Genomic DNA, 18,168 nt, shown 5'->3' with positions numbered 1-18,168 from the left:
CTCAGTCTTTGGCTTTCAGTTCCTGCTTGAGCTATGCTATAGGTGTGTTTGGTATCTGGATTTCTGATTAGCCCTTGCTGCTACTCCTAAACCTTCCTTCCCTGCTCTGTTGGGACAGGCCCCTACCTGGTGAGGCTTCTGCTGTGCTGGCTAGTGTCCTGTTTGGCTTCTTATGCAGGTACTATCCCTCGCCGTGCTTTATGTTACTATTAATGCTTCTGAAGAGTGAGAGTGTGACTTTCCTGTGAGGTCCTACCTTCCCCAGAAAGACTTGAAGGCTAAGCCTGGATTCAGACTTTGCAGGTATGGTTCACCAGTAAAGGGATGAAAAGCAATTATTAAAATAACTGCTGCAATAGGATGATCATGTAATGATATCGATGAATTGTATGTTTAAAAAACATCTTTAAGGAAATGTAATTTTTCAAAATCTTGAAGAATATTTAAGAGTTAAAATTTGTATAAGATCTTACAAAACCATTTTTACTGGCCTCCAAAAATTTGGCTTTCTCTTTAATATTTGTTTTCAAGAATTTCTAGCCTTCAGTTATGAAACCTGAAATTCTTTTTAGCAAAAAGACAAATTAATAATTTGGTGGTTATAAACTTGTGTCAGAAATACACAAGTGCTCAATCTCTGCTATTATTTTTTTTCTAAGTGCAGCAGTTTAATAGAAAAGTGTTTTAAAAGACAGGAGGTAAAAACTTTGGCATCTTTTAATTCGGTGGCTGCTGGTGATTTCAGGTGGGCAAAACCTTACCCAATAGCTAAAACAGAAAGATCATTCTGCCAAATGAAATGTTTCCAGTGGAGGAAGGGGGAAAAAAAAAAGTAGGAGATGTCTCCTGGCAAGAATTACAATGCACAAGAGAAACCTAACTGACAGAAGAGATACTGCTCAAAAACATTCTCATGGACAAAATATGTGCTTACTTTGCACAGCCAAGGAAACTTCAAGTATTTGAGAAAGAAGGGGGAGTAGGGGTAAAGCCTTAACCTGTTATGTGTTAGTGAGGTATAGCTAGAAAGCAACAATCAGTGGCTCTGGGATTGGCAGTGTGAAAGCTCAGGTCAGTACCTAAGCAGTCTTTACTCTGTTAAAGTTCATTTGCTAGTTCCAAGATGAAATTGTAAAGACTTTTTCAGTTGGAAAAATCTGAAGTCAAAAAGAGACTGAGGGGAAGAAAAAAAAAAAAGCATCAAAAGAAAAAAAATAATGGTCTTTTGAAGTTTTATATTTAAGGAAAGGGCTGGGTTTGTGCCTTTAAAGCAAACCTTCCTGACACTACAAATCCAAAAAATTCACTGTGGCCAAAAGCCACATTGCATGTACTTATATTTGAGAGGAAGGGGGAGGGAGATCAGTTCACAAGCAGGAAATGGCTTCCAGGTGTCTTCTCTATGCCGGCACACAACTTGATCAGTACAATCCAGTGATGCCAGGCTCAATACTCCTAGCTATGTTGCCGTTTCTCAGGGATTTAGTCTATCTGTGCATTATCACTGCTGTTCTCCTCATGACAAAGCGTAACTGTGGCTCTGAAGCTGTGTTTGAACTGCTTGCAGGCTATGGGTGACTGACAAAGTTACAGGTAGGCTTTCACCATTGAGTATGAGCATGTGGAAATAAGTGGAGTACAAATACATACGGCTACATCTGTATATGCGCTCATACCTTTGTGCATAGAAGTTGAAAACACATCTATTTCTGGAGCTGGACAACAAAGTCAGGCACTCTCCTTCTTGTTGTGTTGTGGAAGGAAGGAACTGTATGTGGCTCTCTTTCCCTTTCAGCACTCTGTGCAGCTCGTGAAGGTGGAGAAAAAGATGTTTAATTTATTCCATTCCAATGTCTCCTCTGTCCATTGCCTCCCCTCACCCTTCTCCAGTAGCAGAAATACTTTCGTTTTGGATATTATGCTTTCATGGTGCAAATATTGTAAGAAGACTTTTCTGAAACCTCATTCCAGCTTGTTAGTTAAGAATGTAACAAAAAGTAATGAGTTTATATATCTGACACAGAAGTTAGTTTTAAGGTGTACTCTTTAACATTTTGTTTTGACCTTTTCTTCATGGAAAAGTTTGAATTCGTAGTATTAAACAGACTGAAAAGTGCTGCTCTCCATTCTACAACATTATTTACATTACTGCATTGTGACATAGTCTCATACTAAAGTATCCTTTTATTTGAAGTTGTATTCTGTGTTGGCTAACTTTTTTGTCTTTCAGTTAAACAGAATCAATTAAATATTCATCACCATGACATGGTGGGGAGGGGAAGAATCAAAAAAAAAAAGTTTTTTTTTTTTTGATTGAATATAAGGCACTTCCAACCAGAGAGCATTTATTTGGCTGCAGAAGCAATGAATAGCTGCATTCTCAGTGCTGATGAAAGCTTCTCCATTGTTGTCTCAAGAGATACTGTTTTCACTGTGTTCCCTAGAGGACCATTCTAAACAAAATCCTTAAGGTCTGCATTTGAGTATAAAAGTTTTAGTGACTATTTTATTTTTAAAGCTGGATGAAAGTATTGCAGTTCCTTAGCTTGGAAAAGGATATACAGAATGATAGCTCAAAGACATTCTCATGGACAAAACGTGTTCATGACACAACAGCAGCTTCCCAGCATAAAAGAAGGATTAATAGGGCAGCAAGAAGTTTAACATTATTTTTTTTTTACATGCAAATATTAAAAAAAAAATCCTAGAAAAAAGTAATCTGAATAACAGGAATTGGCAACATATTTTCATGTCATTGCAAAAAAACATTATACCAGCCAGCACCCTTCCTACTCAGTCAATGTCTGTAAGTTGTGGAATGGCAAATGTTAAAAGCCTGCATTGTGCAATTTATTAACATTTAACGTGGCAGATCTGCAAGGAGTCAATCAACAAATTTCTCTTCTGTCATTGTGTTTTCTGAAAGTAACAAACATGCTGATGCTACAATGCTCCTACATCATGTTCTGTGTCTTTGTATGCCAGCACTGTATATTCAGTTGCTGTTGATTTTATGAAGCTCTGAGACATTTCCACATGGGAGCAGGGTCACATTTCTGTTTTTATTGTTCCACTATAGCTTTTAGCACTGTAACTTACTGTCTTTACTTCTCAGTTCATAAGACACCCTGAGAAGCTTGAAGCTGTAGCCTACCAATTCTGTTGACAAAACAGGAAAACTGGCTGACAAGAGTTATCTCTCTGAGTATCTAGTTACATTACCCACTTTTTGTCCAACTGTTTAGCCTCTTCCCAGATCTGACTGTTTCAAAATTAACCATACTACTCCTGCACCATATGTTCAGATGCCCCAAGGGAGAACGGAGTTGTTTTTCAATTGGCTCACTGTCTTTTAATGAGGCAGGGGACTTGTGACCTCTGTGCATGGTGGCTGATAAATGGTAAGATGTACCCACACATACTCACAGAAAACCTGCAAACACAAATGAGTTGTGGATAATCTCTAGCATTTACTAGGGAAAAGCAATCTTGTGTGCAAACACTTAATCAAAAAGCTAATGCTTAATAGTATGTGATTTTAAACTGCCCATGCACAAGTCTGTCAACATTTATTTCCAGGTTCTCTGATCCTCTTTATTAGTTTCCTGTCTTGCTTTCATCTTAACAACAACTTTCTGTGACTTGGTTGTTTTTGTATATTTGTTTTTTTCCCTTTTGTTAATAAATAACCATTTTTCCTCTTCAAATCTGTTTACATTTCTTAAGGATTTGAACAGGTTAAAAATGTTGTTCATGCTACTGAAGGAAAAGCGTGTGCTTAAACAAAAAGTGTTATGTAACTTATATAGAATAATATCACATGCTAGACCATTATGTTAGGATCTGATCAGATAAATGAGCTTTGCCTTCATTAAAAGCTCTAATCTTGATTATAGTCAGAGCAGCCTTTAAATGACAACTCCAGAGTTTTCCTCTAAAGGATCTTTTATGTTCTGGTTTGGAATTTTTCAAATAACTAAGAGGTTTTGTTTTGTTTTGTTTTGTTTGGGGGAAACAAAAGCAAAATTTTCTTCCTGACCATTTTTTTTAAATAATGGGGTGATCATGGAAAAACTTCCCCTTGGCTCTCAGCTGTGAGTTATAAATACCCACCAGCCAAATCCAAGTCTGGGTTTATTTCTATTTTCTTTTTCCAAGATCTCCTTTCTGGAGATGTGTTTGAGCCTTAGATCTCTTGCCTGTATTGTTACAGAACTGATGAAAGTCTGAGATCTCAATCAAAGGCTTAACAAAACAAATAATCCTCTATCTGCCTAATTCTTCTCAGAAACATCTCTCTCTGACAAGGAACAGTCCTTAAGCTTTTACATCTTTTTCTGCTTAAAATTACTTTCCTAATTAAAAGAATTGTTTCCTTCCCAAGTCTTTGTGCCTGAAGAGCACTGTATTTATTGGAAAGCATGTCTCAGCTCTTTAGCCTCCCTCTCCCCCAATATTGTGACAGTGATAACACTTCACATCCCTCAAAAATTCCAACTTCCTTTTTTAACACACAGAAGAATTCAGTAACATTCTTTACAATCCGCCTAATTCCATTTGTAGCAAAAATCAGAAAGAGGAAGAATCACACAGATTTAATGCTTAATGTAATCACTTTCAAGGAAAACATATTTTAAAATAATTATCTTTTTCAGACGTATACACTTTATAGACTTCTCCACTTCGACACTTCAGGACATCATTTAACGGGAATTAGAATCAGAATGTGTGCACGCAGTACAGGCAGAATTAGTTGAGTATTACACATTAAGTAGGGAATGTAAAACAGATTTCCATACCAGAGGATTTGTTTACTTTTTTCCAGCTCAGCAGCTGTTCATCCTTACAGGTGATGAGGCCCCATTTCAAGAAGTTGCTTATGCAGGAATAGTACTAGTAGCTTCAAGTGTCTAAGTAATCCTGCACATCCTGAGTTAGACACAAGCTCAGATGCCAGCCTGACTTCAGTCATAATAAATTTACCTGCCAGCAAATTTTAGTATGTTAACATGGACTACACCCATGGAAGAAGCTCCTGACAAGCTGCAACAAGATTTAAGAAGGTTCTGAAAAACTTAGTCATAGGGCATAAATAAATCATTATGTGCTGTTAAAGAAGATGAATTTGAGTCTAGCTCAATACCAAATAATTCACACTGAATGAGATGACTCTATTAACTGGTACAGATTTGAATAGCACTTGAATGAAATTTGTTAGTGCCCTTACAATGAAGTCTGCAACGCGAAGATGTGATGATGGCCATGGTTTATATGACTAAGTGGTTGTTATACCAACCTAGCCAGCAGGCATGACTGCACCTGATTTGACTGCCTTTCTTCAGAAGTGAACAGAAACAGCTGTTCAAACAGCTGAATGTTTTTTGCTATCCCTGTGACTACCATTGTTTTAATCTGAGAAGAGTGGTTGAAGCTGGAGTAATGATCTCTTCTGCACTTACCAGTAACCCAGCACAGAGATGCCACCAGTGACACATGACAGGGTCTTCAATTCATCTCCCCTGGAAATGGACCGTTTTTCCTCATTCAAATTCCCATCTCAGTAAGGATACTGCAATCACAGAAAAAGTCCAGAAGTTAAGAGTGATTAAAGACAAGATGGAGAGACTTTCACGCGACAGATGTGTGAAACCTGGTGCTACTGAGCTGAGACTGTAAGTAACTAAGATCATGAGGTTGCATAAAGCAATGAATATCATTATAAATATATTAGCACTGTCCTACTGAAAAGAAGACAGCATATAGTAAAACAGGATTGGATAAAAAAATAAAATTTTACAAGATATCTCTTTCACTTATCTGGGTAACTAAATGCAACACTATATTAATCTAGTGAGATTAAAATATAGCAAAATAACTAAATTAATTACAATATCTTCTTGTATTTGCCAAATATCTTTCTCTTGAGGAAAAATGTTGATTATTAGTTGGGAATATAAAGAAAGTCTTTATGTACTCTAGTCATGCATTGTATTTTTAATTTGAGGGAAAACAAATGTCTGGGGGGAAGTCATCTATTCTGAGATTACTCGCTCTTTATAGTGAGGTACTCCTAATACTGCTTCTGAAACCTTTGAATGTGTGGATCTATGTTTTTGGAATTCTAAGTTTTGTTTTGTGACAGATGCTACTTACACCTTTCTTTTGACACCAGAAGATTAATGTAGAATAAGTTAATTCTATTTGCTTTGCTACTGGTCACAGTTCTATATAGAAGTTTTATATGTCTGACTAAAATGAAATTTTGTATATATCATTAATGATGAATGCAGGTGTCTGCGCTCTAAGAATATCTTCTAAATGAAGGGTTACCCTGTAACAGTTTATATAGTTTGGCAGGTATGCTATTGGAATACAAGAGAAAGTGAAGGAAGGTTTCTTTTTTCTCAAAGTCTCAGTCTGCTAGAGGCCATTTGTTGCTCTAATGAAGATAGCAGATTGAGAAGAGAAACTTGTGCATCTGGGCAAGTGATAAGATCAGAACAGAGAAGTGCTAAACTGACCTGAAACCTAACAAATCTACAAAACAGATCTGATCTTTCTGAAGAGCCAGTGCAGACCAGCAGAAATGACAGAGTAGAGAAGCCATGGAGAAAACTCTAAGTGCAAAGTGACTGCATCAGCAGCAGTCACAGCAATGGGAAAACTCTCTGGATTGACAACAAATAAGCTGATCAGGAAAAATAAGCTCAACAGCTTTACAAGTCCATATGAAAACTTGGAGGAAACTGAAACACACAGCACAGCCAGCTGGCTGTTCCTGAAGGTGGGCCCACTGCCAGACAGCTGTGACAGGAGGGAGCCAGCCCCAGTAGCCACCCCTAGATGACCTGGCCTACCCTGGGATTGACTGATATTCTTTACTGGTAAGGGAGAAGTTGAATACACTTTGTGCAAATAGCCACGGATTCTGTTATTCATTATCTAAAGATATGTATACAGTCAGTGTTCCACAGTCTGTTGTTTGTATTCCAAAACAATCAATAGTAGAAAAACCTCTCTGTAAGAGCACAAGAAGAGGTGTAATTCATTTTTTTTTCCTCCTTGAGAGAAGTTGGAAGGGGAACTCTGAGCAAGAGCTTTGAGACAGCTTACCAAAAAGAATCTTAGATCTCTTTGCTGCTAATTTAGAAATTAAGGTTTTGAACCTCTGCTGTGATGACGTTTTTTTTTTTTTTTTTTTTTTTAATTTTCTAATGTGATTGATTGTTTATTTTCTAAATAAATAGCGCCTCCTTTAATACTCTGGCTTCACATATGTAAAACTGTATGCCTGGATCTGTCTGGTCGTAATTTAAGGACGTGTTTTAAAGACAGGCTAACGTTCTGATCACAAGAGAAAACTGTCAGAGGCACTGCATGAAAAGTACAGGTTAGGAAATTTGCAAAAGTAGATATTTGTCTTTCTACAAAGGTTGGGGATATCTCTTTAGTGAAGTGTTAGAAGACACACAAATGTGAAGACACTGCCAGCTGCCCCTGCTGTTTCAACAACACTGAACAAATATTTTCATTGTACTCTGAAAGAGAAACATCACTGACCCCCCTACCACTCTTATATTTTATTATGGGTTGTTTAAAAAAAAAAAAAAAACAAAAAAAACAAGCAAGTATAAGATATATATGTTAGGATGCCATATGACCTCACATTCATGGATTTCAGAAAGGAAAAGATGAGAGTGCTTCCACATACTCTTTTTTTCATCCTAGTGAAAAGAGTGAAACTCATTTTCAGTATCCAGAGTGTCTACACCTGGGGCCTAGATGAAGGGAAGTAGGTAAATAGTTCCAAGTAATTAATGTAATGGCTCAGAGGGGCCACAGAAGGAAAGAGGAGTTTCTCCATTTTAAATGTTTGCCTTCATGCCTTGCCCAAAGCAAAACAAGCTATCTGTCTTCTGGTTTGCATTCTCCCAGTGAAAGGTTCCATTTGTCTTATTATCATTCCAACATATGCATCATTTACAGCTTTCACTGCTTAAAATATGTAAGTACTGTACAATGCAAGATCTTGTCTGAGCTCTTAAGTTTTTCTAAAATTGTAGACTATTTAAAAAAAAGGAACCAGTAAAGGTAAGTTCAATTTAGATAGTTGGGTAACTTTTGTGAGTGGCTACAGGTTAAGTAAGGAGAGACTTTGGTATCGTGATGCTTTACTCCACAGTTAAATGGCATCACCTCTTTCTGCACTGGGTGACAGAGGGCCTACCACAGAAATGACCAAAACTGATAGGTTATACCCAGACTGGCCATTCTTACAGACTGAAGAAAGGGTGACGGGTCTTGAGTTCCATATGTTTCTGACATTCAAGTCCTTTAATGTGAGTTGTAGAGATGTGAAAATCTCCAAAATATATTTCTGAACTCTCCTACAATTAGAAATGTATGCCAACCTTTTCTCACAAATATTTTATCTAGTAGCTCAGTGATTAGAAGTCTCGTTCAAGTCTTGTCTCTTACTTGAGGGCACTAGATTAGCATTTCTAACTTCCTGTTTTGAGAAACCCAGTATATGGGATGTTTAGGTGATACCCTTCTAGATTCTCCTGCAGAAGTGAAAACACTGCCCATTAGAAATACTTCAATGGAACGAGAACAAAGCATGACTATTTATCTTAATAGTACACTCATCAAAGCTGGAGGAAGCCTAGACATCTGTTTCTTCAAATTAGTACTTAGTACTAAATCCTAAGGAAGGTAAGCCATGTAAGACAAACTCCCTGTCTTCAGTCCATCTTTGTGTTCCCTGCAGTTGCATGACTTGTATTAGGAGTATTTTCCAACATGGGACCTCAGACACTGTCATTTCCTCTATAGAGGAGACTTACCTGATATATGGGGTAGTTAATATTGCCAGCTGTCACAAAGACAGAATTTCACTTGACTATTCACATGGCAAGCCTGCAGTCACAGTCCTAAAGTCCCATTTCTATGATGTAATACACAAACATGTTAATGGACGTGCCCTAACCCGCAAGTTGATAGAGCGATGAATTTGATGTGGAAACCGGATTGCAACAGGCCAAGATCTCATTAGAAGCCAGCAAACATTTGTTAGGCTTGGTTTGCATTTGAAAGGTTTCCTAATGTAGTAATCTTGGCAAAGTCTCCCTAAAGTAGATGCTGCTGAAGTTATTCAAAAAAGCTTAGAGGGATTCCCTAGACAAAACAAGCTGCACTGACTTGTGTGCTCTAAACAGAGCTTATAGTAGAGCCTTTTTTTTTTTTTAATAAAATAAAAAATGCAAAGAGTAAAAGCCTTTGTGACACTGTAACTATAACAAATATCTTCTGCTGACATGGTCTCAAATGAGTGACCACCTGTAAAAGTTTAATTAGCTAAGGCCATATCTAAAAGTACCTTCTCAGGATAGATATACAAATCCAATATAAGAAGGGAAGTAATTAGGAAAAAAATAGATTAGGAATGCTGTATTTCTGCAGCATATGTTTCATCTCCTCCAAGCATAATTGCCTATACAACAGAAAGAGTAGTTTAGCTGTTCTAAGTGTATGTTAACAGTATAGTCCTTTTTTTTTTTTTGAAACCGTCATGGCAAAGATCACACCTCATCACCTACATGACTGACAGGGCAGTGCTGGCAGAAGCCTGCAACCTAGTCATGGTCTCATAGAAAAGGTCCAGACCTCAGAAAGATTAACTTAACTCTAAAGCTGGCTTAATGCAATTCTTATTATTGAAGTCAAATTCTTATCTTTACATGTTTGCAGGCTCTACCCTCTCTGTAAAGAGGTAACATTTCTCAAGTGTATTGAATTAGCTAGTTCATTGGCTGTAATGAGGGGAACTTAGAATTCTATATTAAAATGTAAATGTATACTTGTGTGTATATATATATATATATATAAAAGGTCGAAGAAAAAAACAGCAGGACAAACTTTAATTTAGTCTGTTGCATCTAGGATATTTTTCCCTGGTAAATCAGTTAAAGGGATATAAAAAACATATCTTGGAAGAATGGTGGAACAATCAAACAAACTACGAAGTAAATCCACCAACCAAAGCAAAATAAAAGTGAAATTCTTCCCAACAGGATTCCAGATAGCACAATGTGGGAGCATCAACTTCACTTAACTAAAGAAGTTTTGTGAATATTTAAATGACTTCTTTGGAACTTTCAGTTCTTATCCAGGTTTGAATGGCCTTGCAACTAAGAATACACTCTATTTAGTATTTCTTTCAACTTGTTTAACACAGCATCAACAGTTTTCTCAGAAGATACTATCATTGTTTGGCAAAAATATACTTGCAAAAATAAACTAACTCCAGAAAAAATTCCAGGGATGTATTTGGATACAGATGTGGACAGTGACTCTTGCCTACATACAAAATAAGACTAGCTGTGTAACAATTTTCTTTGCTAAATGTAAACATCCTACCATTGATAAACTTTGCAGAAAGAGAAACTGATTGCAGTATATTACTACCATCACTAGTACTTTAAGAGCACCCTCTACAGTCACAAAATGCTATTTAACCAGAAAAACTTATGCCAACAGTAGACTGTATTAACTGAAAACTGGAGTATCGGTTCAGTTTCTCAGCATAGCGTCATGTATTTATGAACAGATCTTTATGAGTGTTTGAAGCCCCGGTAAAGACAAGCAGACTTTTCATGAGTGTCAAAGATAGATTCTACTTCATCACTGAAGCCTTTGGATTTGAGGATACCTTAAATGTTCTGGGCTGACTCACAATTAGGCTGTAAAGTTCTTCTCTAGATGATGGATGATTGTGGGATCTGAAATGGAAACACAGGTTGGTATTTGTTTCAAAAGAAAGCAAGGAATAAACCACAGTCAAGGCCAAGAAGAATTAATTTCCCTGAGTCTGGTCATTTGCTTTTTCCTGGTTGTAGTTCACAGAATACTTTTTGTAAGAGTTGTACAAAATAAGTAATTATTTCAGATCACAATCAAAACTGAAAAAAAAAAAAAATATATCCATAAAATGCTTATACAAATGTACATTCTACTGTACAAATACTTATGTCTTGCTTTATTTGTAGGTTTGGTTAACAATTCTCATAAAGCACATTACAAGTCCTTCCTGGAAGTACAAATTGAGGAGAGAAAGGTTAGTGTGCCTCTAAGATTTTTATATACTACCCTTCAGCAACCTTTCAATTTCATGCAAACCCTTCCAGCAGCTCTGAACACGGTGAATCTGACACTATGGTGGTATTATTTGTTGTTATTGCAGTGTAACTCTTTTTTTTAATAGGTAAAATCTTTCATCTGTTGCTTATTAATTTTTCAAATATATACAGAATATATTTTTTTCAGTTAGGAGACAGTAGACTTTATTCTGCTATGGCTTTCACTATCCAAGTGAGTAAAAAAATAAAAATAAAAATTGTATGTCATTACCTCGTTTTATTTTTTCTTGGAAAAAAAAAAAAAAAAAGAAAAAAGCAAGGGGCATCCAGTATTTTTCCATGTCAAAGTTTGAATAATTGTTCATGTTATATTGAAATGAGTGGGATTGAAGAAGGAATTTTAAGTTAAGCACATTCTTGAGCAGTCTTCTGCATAAGACCTGACAAGAAAAACCTATAAAGGTTGAAAATTCCAATCCTCTGAGACCTATATTTATTAGTATATCTTCCTGGTTTTGCCTAAATTTACAAAGATGCTGGTATTTTCTCATCTTCAGTGCATTGGTAGTTAAGATACTGCATGAAAATCAGGAATGATGTGTAACCTCTAAAATAGTAGGACCAATATCCTTGTGAGTTGATCCTTAATATTTTTTATATTGGGCATCTCTGAAATGTTATATCTCCTCTGAAATATTGATTAATAAAACTGCCTATATTGTCTTCCTTCACCTGATTAAAAGGAGTAGCTAGAGATTAAAAAAAATAATAATCTTAAGAATATTAAAAATAATGCTTTTTTCGGTCTTTTTTTTTTTCCCCTAAATTAATCAGATGTTTGTCGAAGGAACAGAATGGTTAAAACGATTACACCCACCAGGTGGTGCTATTGCACAACATCACAAAAGTATTGCCGACATACCAAAATAGGTCAAAAGGTTTTGAGTCAGATGCTTCCATAGACTTCCATAGGCTTGAATATGTTTCCTTATTTTTGTCCAGAAGTCGGGGAACAAAAAGAAGTAATTAAAATACTCATGAATGCCTATGGGGGGGGGGGGGGGCGGGGGAGTGAAAGATTTTAGCAACATATTTTTACATGGAGTATAGGCAATTTTCTCTCTGTTCCAAAAGTTACTTGAATCTAAAGAATATAGTTAACGTTTTACCTCTCTATTGAAATAATTTAATTTCAGTGGAAATTGAGAGTCTTGTCTGGATATTGGTCCTAGCTCTTATCAAAGGCAGATCACATCTTTAAGATAGCTGAATATGATGCAAATCCTCATGTGACTTACAGGACTAATTCATAGATATATTATGTAAATTTAACTTCATACTCCTATAGCTACAGTACATTTTAAAATATGAAAGTAGTAATTTTTAATTTATATTCTAATTTCCTTGATATGCTAGTTATGTTTTTAAATGCCTGCACACCCTAAAACAAAATAATCTTCTATATAAATTGCAAACAAAATAAAGTTACTTAAATAAAGATAAAAATACAATTAGAAACTTGTATTTCTGAGAAACACAGAGTATGTTCATTCTCCAGAATGTAATATTTGGATGCCAGACTTAAGAATATAGACCTTAATTTTGAAAATATTTATGTTAGACTAAACTTTAAATGATTATATTTTCTCAACATTAGGCACATGAGTATTATTTTTTGTATTATGGACAAAACTGTTAAATTCCTCAGAAAGTCTTTGCATTGTCTTGCTATGATATGTTTTTATTTCAACATAGTACATTCTGTTTTTTTTTTGTTGTTTTGTTTTTGTTTTTTTTTGTTACTAAATCTTCTGTCTACTTAAGTTGAAAACCATTTTGAGGTATGGATGTGTATCTGCTTGGAGCTCAGGAATGCCAAGTAAGATGTCCTAATACTGAGGGCATTATTATAAAACAGATAAGACCAATAGTTTTTGAGAGCTACACCCATAGCCAGTCAATTAGCATTAGCTAATTCAATGATGAAGTAACCAATATTTATGATTGCAATGACTGAAACAATGCTGCATTTAAACTTTCTTCATATAAAGACACTGATAATGCTATTAAATTATTAACTTTGCATATTTGTGCAAAATGGAAACCCCATCTATGCTACCTGCTTAAAAAAAAAGTTTCTGTAGCATGGGCACAGCTGACTGCAGGAAGGCTGACCTTGTCCAAACAGGGCTCTGTACACAACAGGAGAGCAGATAACTGTTACAGTGGTTTCTGGAACACGCGCTTTGTAGTATCTAGGATTTCTACAGGCTTTTCTTAGAAAAAAAGTCTTTTGTCTTTACTAGGATTGCTTGAATGAGGCTAGTGGGTCCACCCACCCATCTTTAAGGTACAAGGGAAGAAAGGTACAAATAGCCAAAAGCAGTCAAAGAAGAATAGAAGTTCAGAAACCCTCATGGTGGCTAGATATAGAGGTGTTGAAAAACTTCAGCTGAAGTTCATATCAATACTGGTTATTCATTTAATGTAAAAATTAACATGTAGTCTAGTAATTAGAATTGAAACTATCACATGATAAAACTTTGTGTTGTATTTTCCTGTCAACAACTTTTAAAGTTAACTCTGTTTTCTTTTCACCTTCCACTGACCTTGCACCCTTAGAAATCAAGAGTGAGATACTATGTTTATGTGCTTATGTGTTAACGATTGTACAGTCTTGTATACAGTAGAAAGAGTATTCATGGACTTCAACTAACTAAAATGAAATAAAATTCTATAGATGACAAGTTACAGGTTAAATCTTCCTAACTTTTTCCTCACCAGGGATTAACTAACATAACTTAAAAACTTGCATTTTCCCCTCTGCAAACATCTGAAAACATTAATCTCCTGTTCTATAATTTCATCTATAATTTCAGACATTTTATTTGCCACATTTTACTCTCCTCTTAAGAAAGTCCTGCAATGTACATATGTTTTTGTATAGCTGCCGTAATGGCTGGGATTATTCAGGTTTTTTAGAATACTGTTGCACACCTCTCCACATCACGTGCCTGGGTTAGAGGCAGAGGGAACCCAGTGGTCTGGGTTGTATCAGTAGTACCCTGACAGCTGCTTAGGGCAAAATAAGAAATGACACGTGTAAAAGACAGGGAAAACAACAACAACAACAGTAATAATAAACTCACCACCAAGGAAAGAGGGGGGGGAAAATAAGAAAGGTGGGAAAAGAAGAATGGCCTCTCTTTAATCATCAGGAAGCAGAGATCATACATTAAAAACCATCTGGTAAAAGTGTAAAATTAAATTTCTTCAAACAACCCAAATTCTCCTCTGGAATTAAATTTATACCAGGGTAAATTTAATATTTTAAATACAGCTGTTCCTCGGTGTTCTGTGCTAACCAAAGTGGTCTAGTTTTTATAGAAGCATACTGTCGCATGCTCATTTCATGCAAAAGTGCCTTAGATTTGTATACATGGTTGAGAATAAATATAGATATAATTTTAAAATCAACTCTGCAAACATTCTGCTTAAGATAAAATATTATGTCAGTGAAAGTAATGTTAGGGATTAGAAAGAAGACATGAATTTTGACAACTGTTTCTTGAAACAAGAAACATGAAAATATCTATTTAATATTGAATACACTTAAAAACAGGGATAATTTTGTTACTTCTTAAGCAACAGACATCTAGACTTTTATGATGAGAAAATTGTAATACATATTGTAAAAGATAAGCCAGAAACATTGTTTCAAAGTACTTATATACTGTGATTATTGAATCAGATCCTTTCCTGAGGAAATCAGAAGACTGTAACAAAAAGTCATAGTTCAGTTCAATGTGTAGTCTAATGGTAAGAGATAGAGGTGCATATTACTTGGAACCAAGCATGGCCCTGTAAAACCAAACTTACAATACAGTCTGACTGTAGAGAGGAGAGCTGAATTTAGTGAGTGCTATAAAATACCCGAGGTGTGCTGGAGTAGCTAGCAGCTGGAATTAATCTACAGCACAAGCTGCTACAGCATTACTGTTTGTTTTTGCTTTAGCTGCATACTCCATTTTGTATTGTATTTCACAACTGCTTGATAATACACTGCCTGTACTGAGAGACATTAATCATAGTGTTGAGCCTTTTTTGTAAACAAGGACCAAAGCCTTTATTTAAAGGAGAGGAAGAAAAAAGTAAGTGGCTGAGGGTGGGAAAGGAAATGGTAGCCTGCACTGAGATGGTATTCTGTGCATGACCTAACTCCACCTTTGGTGCAATTTTACCTGATTACTGTATTTGTATGCATTCCTTCAAAAAATTCTTACCTCACCAGACAATCTTGTGTTTTTGCAGCATTCCAGCTGGACTATAGCTCTTACTGAACAAAGTCATAATGCTTTTGCAGCATTACTACACCAAGTGGCCCTATAACTCATGTTTGGAGTATGCCAAAGATCTGTAAGTAACTGCTTGGCAAAACGTTTGACTGAAACTATAGTTTTCATGGACATTTAAAAGTTCAGATTAATCTTTCTGCAAGGGCATATAACGTTTAGGATAGAATTTTGAGCTAAAATCCAGTGAAAGCTCTCTTTTTCAGTCTGGGATGCTCACAGTCTAAATGGGAGTTTTAGCAGTTGTGCTGGTCCCATCTTTGACTTTTTAAAATACAAAATATATAACATGAAATAACTTCCATGAAACTCAGAAATGCAGAACAGAAGGATAATTTCATAAGCACTTTAATACTGAGCATTCCACATAGCAACTGCATTGCCTCCTGAGCTGCTAGCTGATACGTAATGTATCATGAAAAAAATAATTATTATAGACTCCATAATAATGGCTATTAGTCATCATAACTTGGTTGTTTTAGCTAGAAAATAATATTTTATGCTGTTTTCTGGTTTGCTTCTCAGTGCAATGGAAATGTGTTATTGTATAACACTGATTAGCACCTGTTTTAATTAACTTCTAACAATAACCTGAAAATTATAGGTGTACGCACCTTTTTACTGAAGCATGTTCTCGCCTATACGGTTCCGTCACACATTACAAAACTATAGTAAGACACTGAACAAACTGTCAGCCTATTTCTTCACACTTTAATTCTAATAAAATACAGACATATGTACGCGGTTCTGTGAGCTCAGCTGACTGACATCTGCCACGTAGTTCATGTAACTCCAAGGAAAACGATTTAATTACTTTTGTTTCTTTCCCATTCTTTGATTCTCAGTTTTACCAATTAGAGGGGGGTTGGAAGGTAAACCTTGTGTACATTTTGAAAACAGCAGTGAAAGGAGCTAAGCAAACTATATAAACCTTTTACTTAAATAGCTCCAGTATTAGTCATGGGCTCTGGTTATGTGAAAAAATATATATGAAAAGCAAGTGCCAAAATACATTTAAAAAACAAAAACAAACAAACAAAACCAAACAAACAACAAGGTGGCAACAAGTTCTGGCTCATATGCATTTTGTCAGATCAACTTAATACATCACGAGCAGAAAAATCTGAAATAGTACAACTATGGCTTTCCTTTCAACAAGCAGTTTGAAGGAGAATGAATTTAGCACATTATGTATAGATGCATTTTTCCACAACAGTAGTCTATAATAGACCCTGTCACCCTAATAATTCCATCCTCTTAGCAAAGGAAAACATTTAAATGTCTGCAAACACCTCGTTAGTTAATTCTTTAGAAAATTGTTTAGAATTTTTCCAATTACCACAGTTGATAGTTCTGTCTACTGATCAACCATCAGTATAGTATTTTATTACAAGCTACTGCTGTCATATTGCTACTTCTTTATCAACTCATTTTTGCTTTATCTAATTTTGCTGTTCTTGCAGGTACAAATACAGACTTAGAATATTAGAGAATGTATTTCTTTACCTTCTCAAAGTACACTTATTTTTTAATATGTTGTAGATTTGCGTGAACTTTAGCATTTTTTTTTCCAGTACACAACCTAAAACTGCATCAGGTGCCCCAGAAATGCCTTTATTAATGTTGTATTGCGAGTAGTCACTTTTCTCATTAAACCTCTTCTCTTTACACATCCTAAGACAGGGGCATCCTCTACCACAAAGCCATGCGATTCCTTGAAGTTTGCATTGTAGGCATTTGCTAACTAGGCTTTTTTTTTTTTTTTTTTTTTTTGACATATATGTAACAGTTAGCAGAGCAGCTGTGGTGTAAATGTGAGGAGCACTCATCTGTACAGCTGCATTTGAAAGACACATGCCTATCCATGCTCCTCCAGCAGAACAAGTCTGTAAGTGGTTTTCATGACTTAAATACTGATTTTTTTCTTTTTTTTTTTCTTTTTTGCATTCGCTGCCCTGTATTTCTCTGTCTATTCTTGACATAGACCTATTTTATTTTTCTTTCCCTGTACATTTGCTATAACCTTTTTTTTTTTATTCTCCTGACAATGCTGCTTGGTTTAGGGGGTTCAAATCTTGAGAGCAAATTTCTGATAGTGTAAAATACTAACTGAGGCCCAACTTGTGAGTTGCTTATGGTCACTTGAGGTTTTCTTGTTTGTTATTTTTTTTTGAACAACACTTACAAACTCGGGTCCTTAGCACTGAGCCTTCCTTCACACCCGGGCGAAGGGGGACACACCGCAGCGAGGCAGCGCTTCAGTTCTCGCTCCATGTGTAGAACGTTCTGGAAATCTGCGCAGACCTTTCTGGGCTGTTTCCAGTCTCACCGAAGACATTGTGAAAATCCCCCAAAACAAGGCAGCCTCGGCGTGCCCGGAGGTGGCGGTGCCCGTGCTCTCGCTGCCTGCTCCGGCCCGGCCCCTCGGCCCTTCCCTCTCACCTCCACCCGCCCGGCCCTGCCCGGAGCCGCCTCAGCTCCTCCCGCTGCGGGGGGAGCGCAGCCCCAGCAGGCGGTACCTGGGCCCGGCGCTGGGCTGCAGCGGACTGTCCCAGCCGCCCCTTTTCGTCCCGGCACCGTTTCCCGCAGCCTGAACGAAGTAGGAGCAGTCGCGCGTGGTTCTGTTTGTTTGTTTTTGTGCTTTGTTTTCCGCCCTGCGCAATCCCTAGGTGTGGTGT

General features: G+C 36.5%; 1 protein-coding gene and 1 long non-coding RNA gene across 12 annotated transcripts in view; one reads left to right on the top strand and one right to left on the bottom strand.

Moving 5' to 3' along the window:
- Positions 1-18,142, bottom strand: part of LOC137863248 (uncharacterized) — a 38,037-nt gene extending 19,895 nt beyond the window's left edge. For 3 of the 4 annotated variants that reach the window (XR_011100771.1, XR_011100770.1, XR_011100773.1), the window contains exons 1-3: positions 18,010-18,142; positions 10,712-10,781; positions 5,460-5,569 (exon numbers count right to left, since the gene is read on the bottom strand). This is a non-coding gene — a long non-coding RNA (uncharacterized lncRNA). Of the gene's footprint in view, positions 1-5,459; positions 5,570-10,711; positions 10,782-17,675; positions 17,810-18,009 lie in introns of those variants that run through there. The other variant, XR_011100772.1, reaches the window with a different exon arrangement.
- Positions 4,853-18,168, top strand: part of CGNL1 (cingulin like 1) — a 68,475-nt gene continuing 55,159 nt past the window's right edge. Inside the window, exons 1-3 of one of the 8 annotated variants that reach the window (XM_068696233.1) lie at positions 4,853-5,672; positions 11,049-11,116; positions 15,450-15,554. In XM_068696233.1, coding sequence (XP_068552334.1) covers positions 15,490-15,554 — 65 coding nt within the window. In that variant the 5' untranslated portion in view covers positions 4,853-5,672; positions 11,049-11,116; positions 15,450-15,489. Of the gene's footprint in view, positions 5,673-11,048; positions 11,117-15,449; positions 15,555-17,279; positions 17,379-17,967; positions 18,090-18,168 lie in introns of those variants that run through there. The other 7 variants (XM_068696232.1, XM_068696234.1, XM_068696227.1 and 4 more) reach the window with 7 other exon arrangements.

Source organism: Anas acuta, chromosome 12 (assembly GCF_963932015.1).
Source record: "Anas acuta chromosome 12, bAnaAcu1.1, whole genome shotgun sequence".
NCBI lineage: Eukaryota > Metazoa > Chordata > Aves > Anseriformes > Anatidae > Anas > Anas acuta.
Note: the sequence above shows the minus strand (reverse complement) of the source record. Positions and strands in the feature narration are given on the sequence as shown.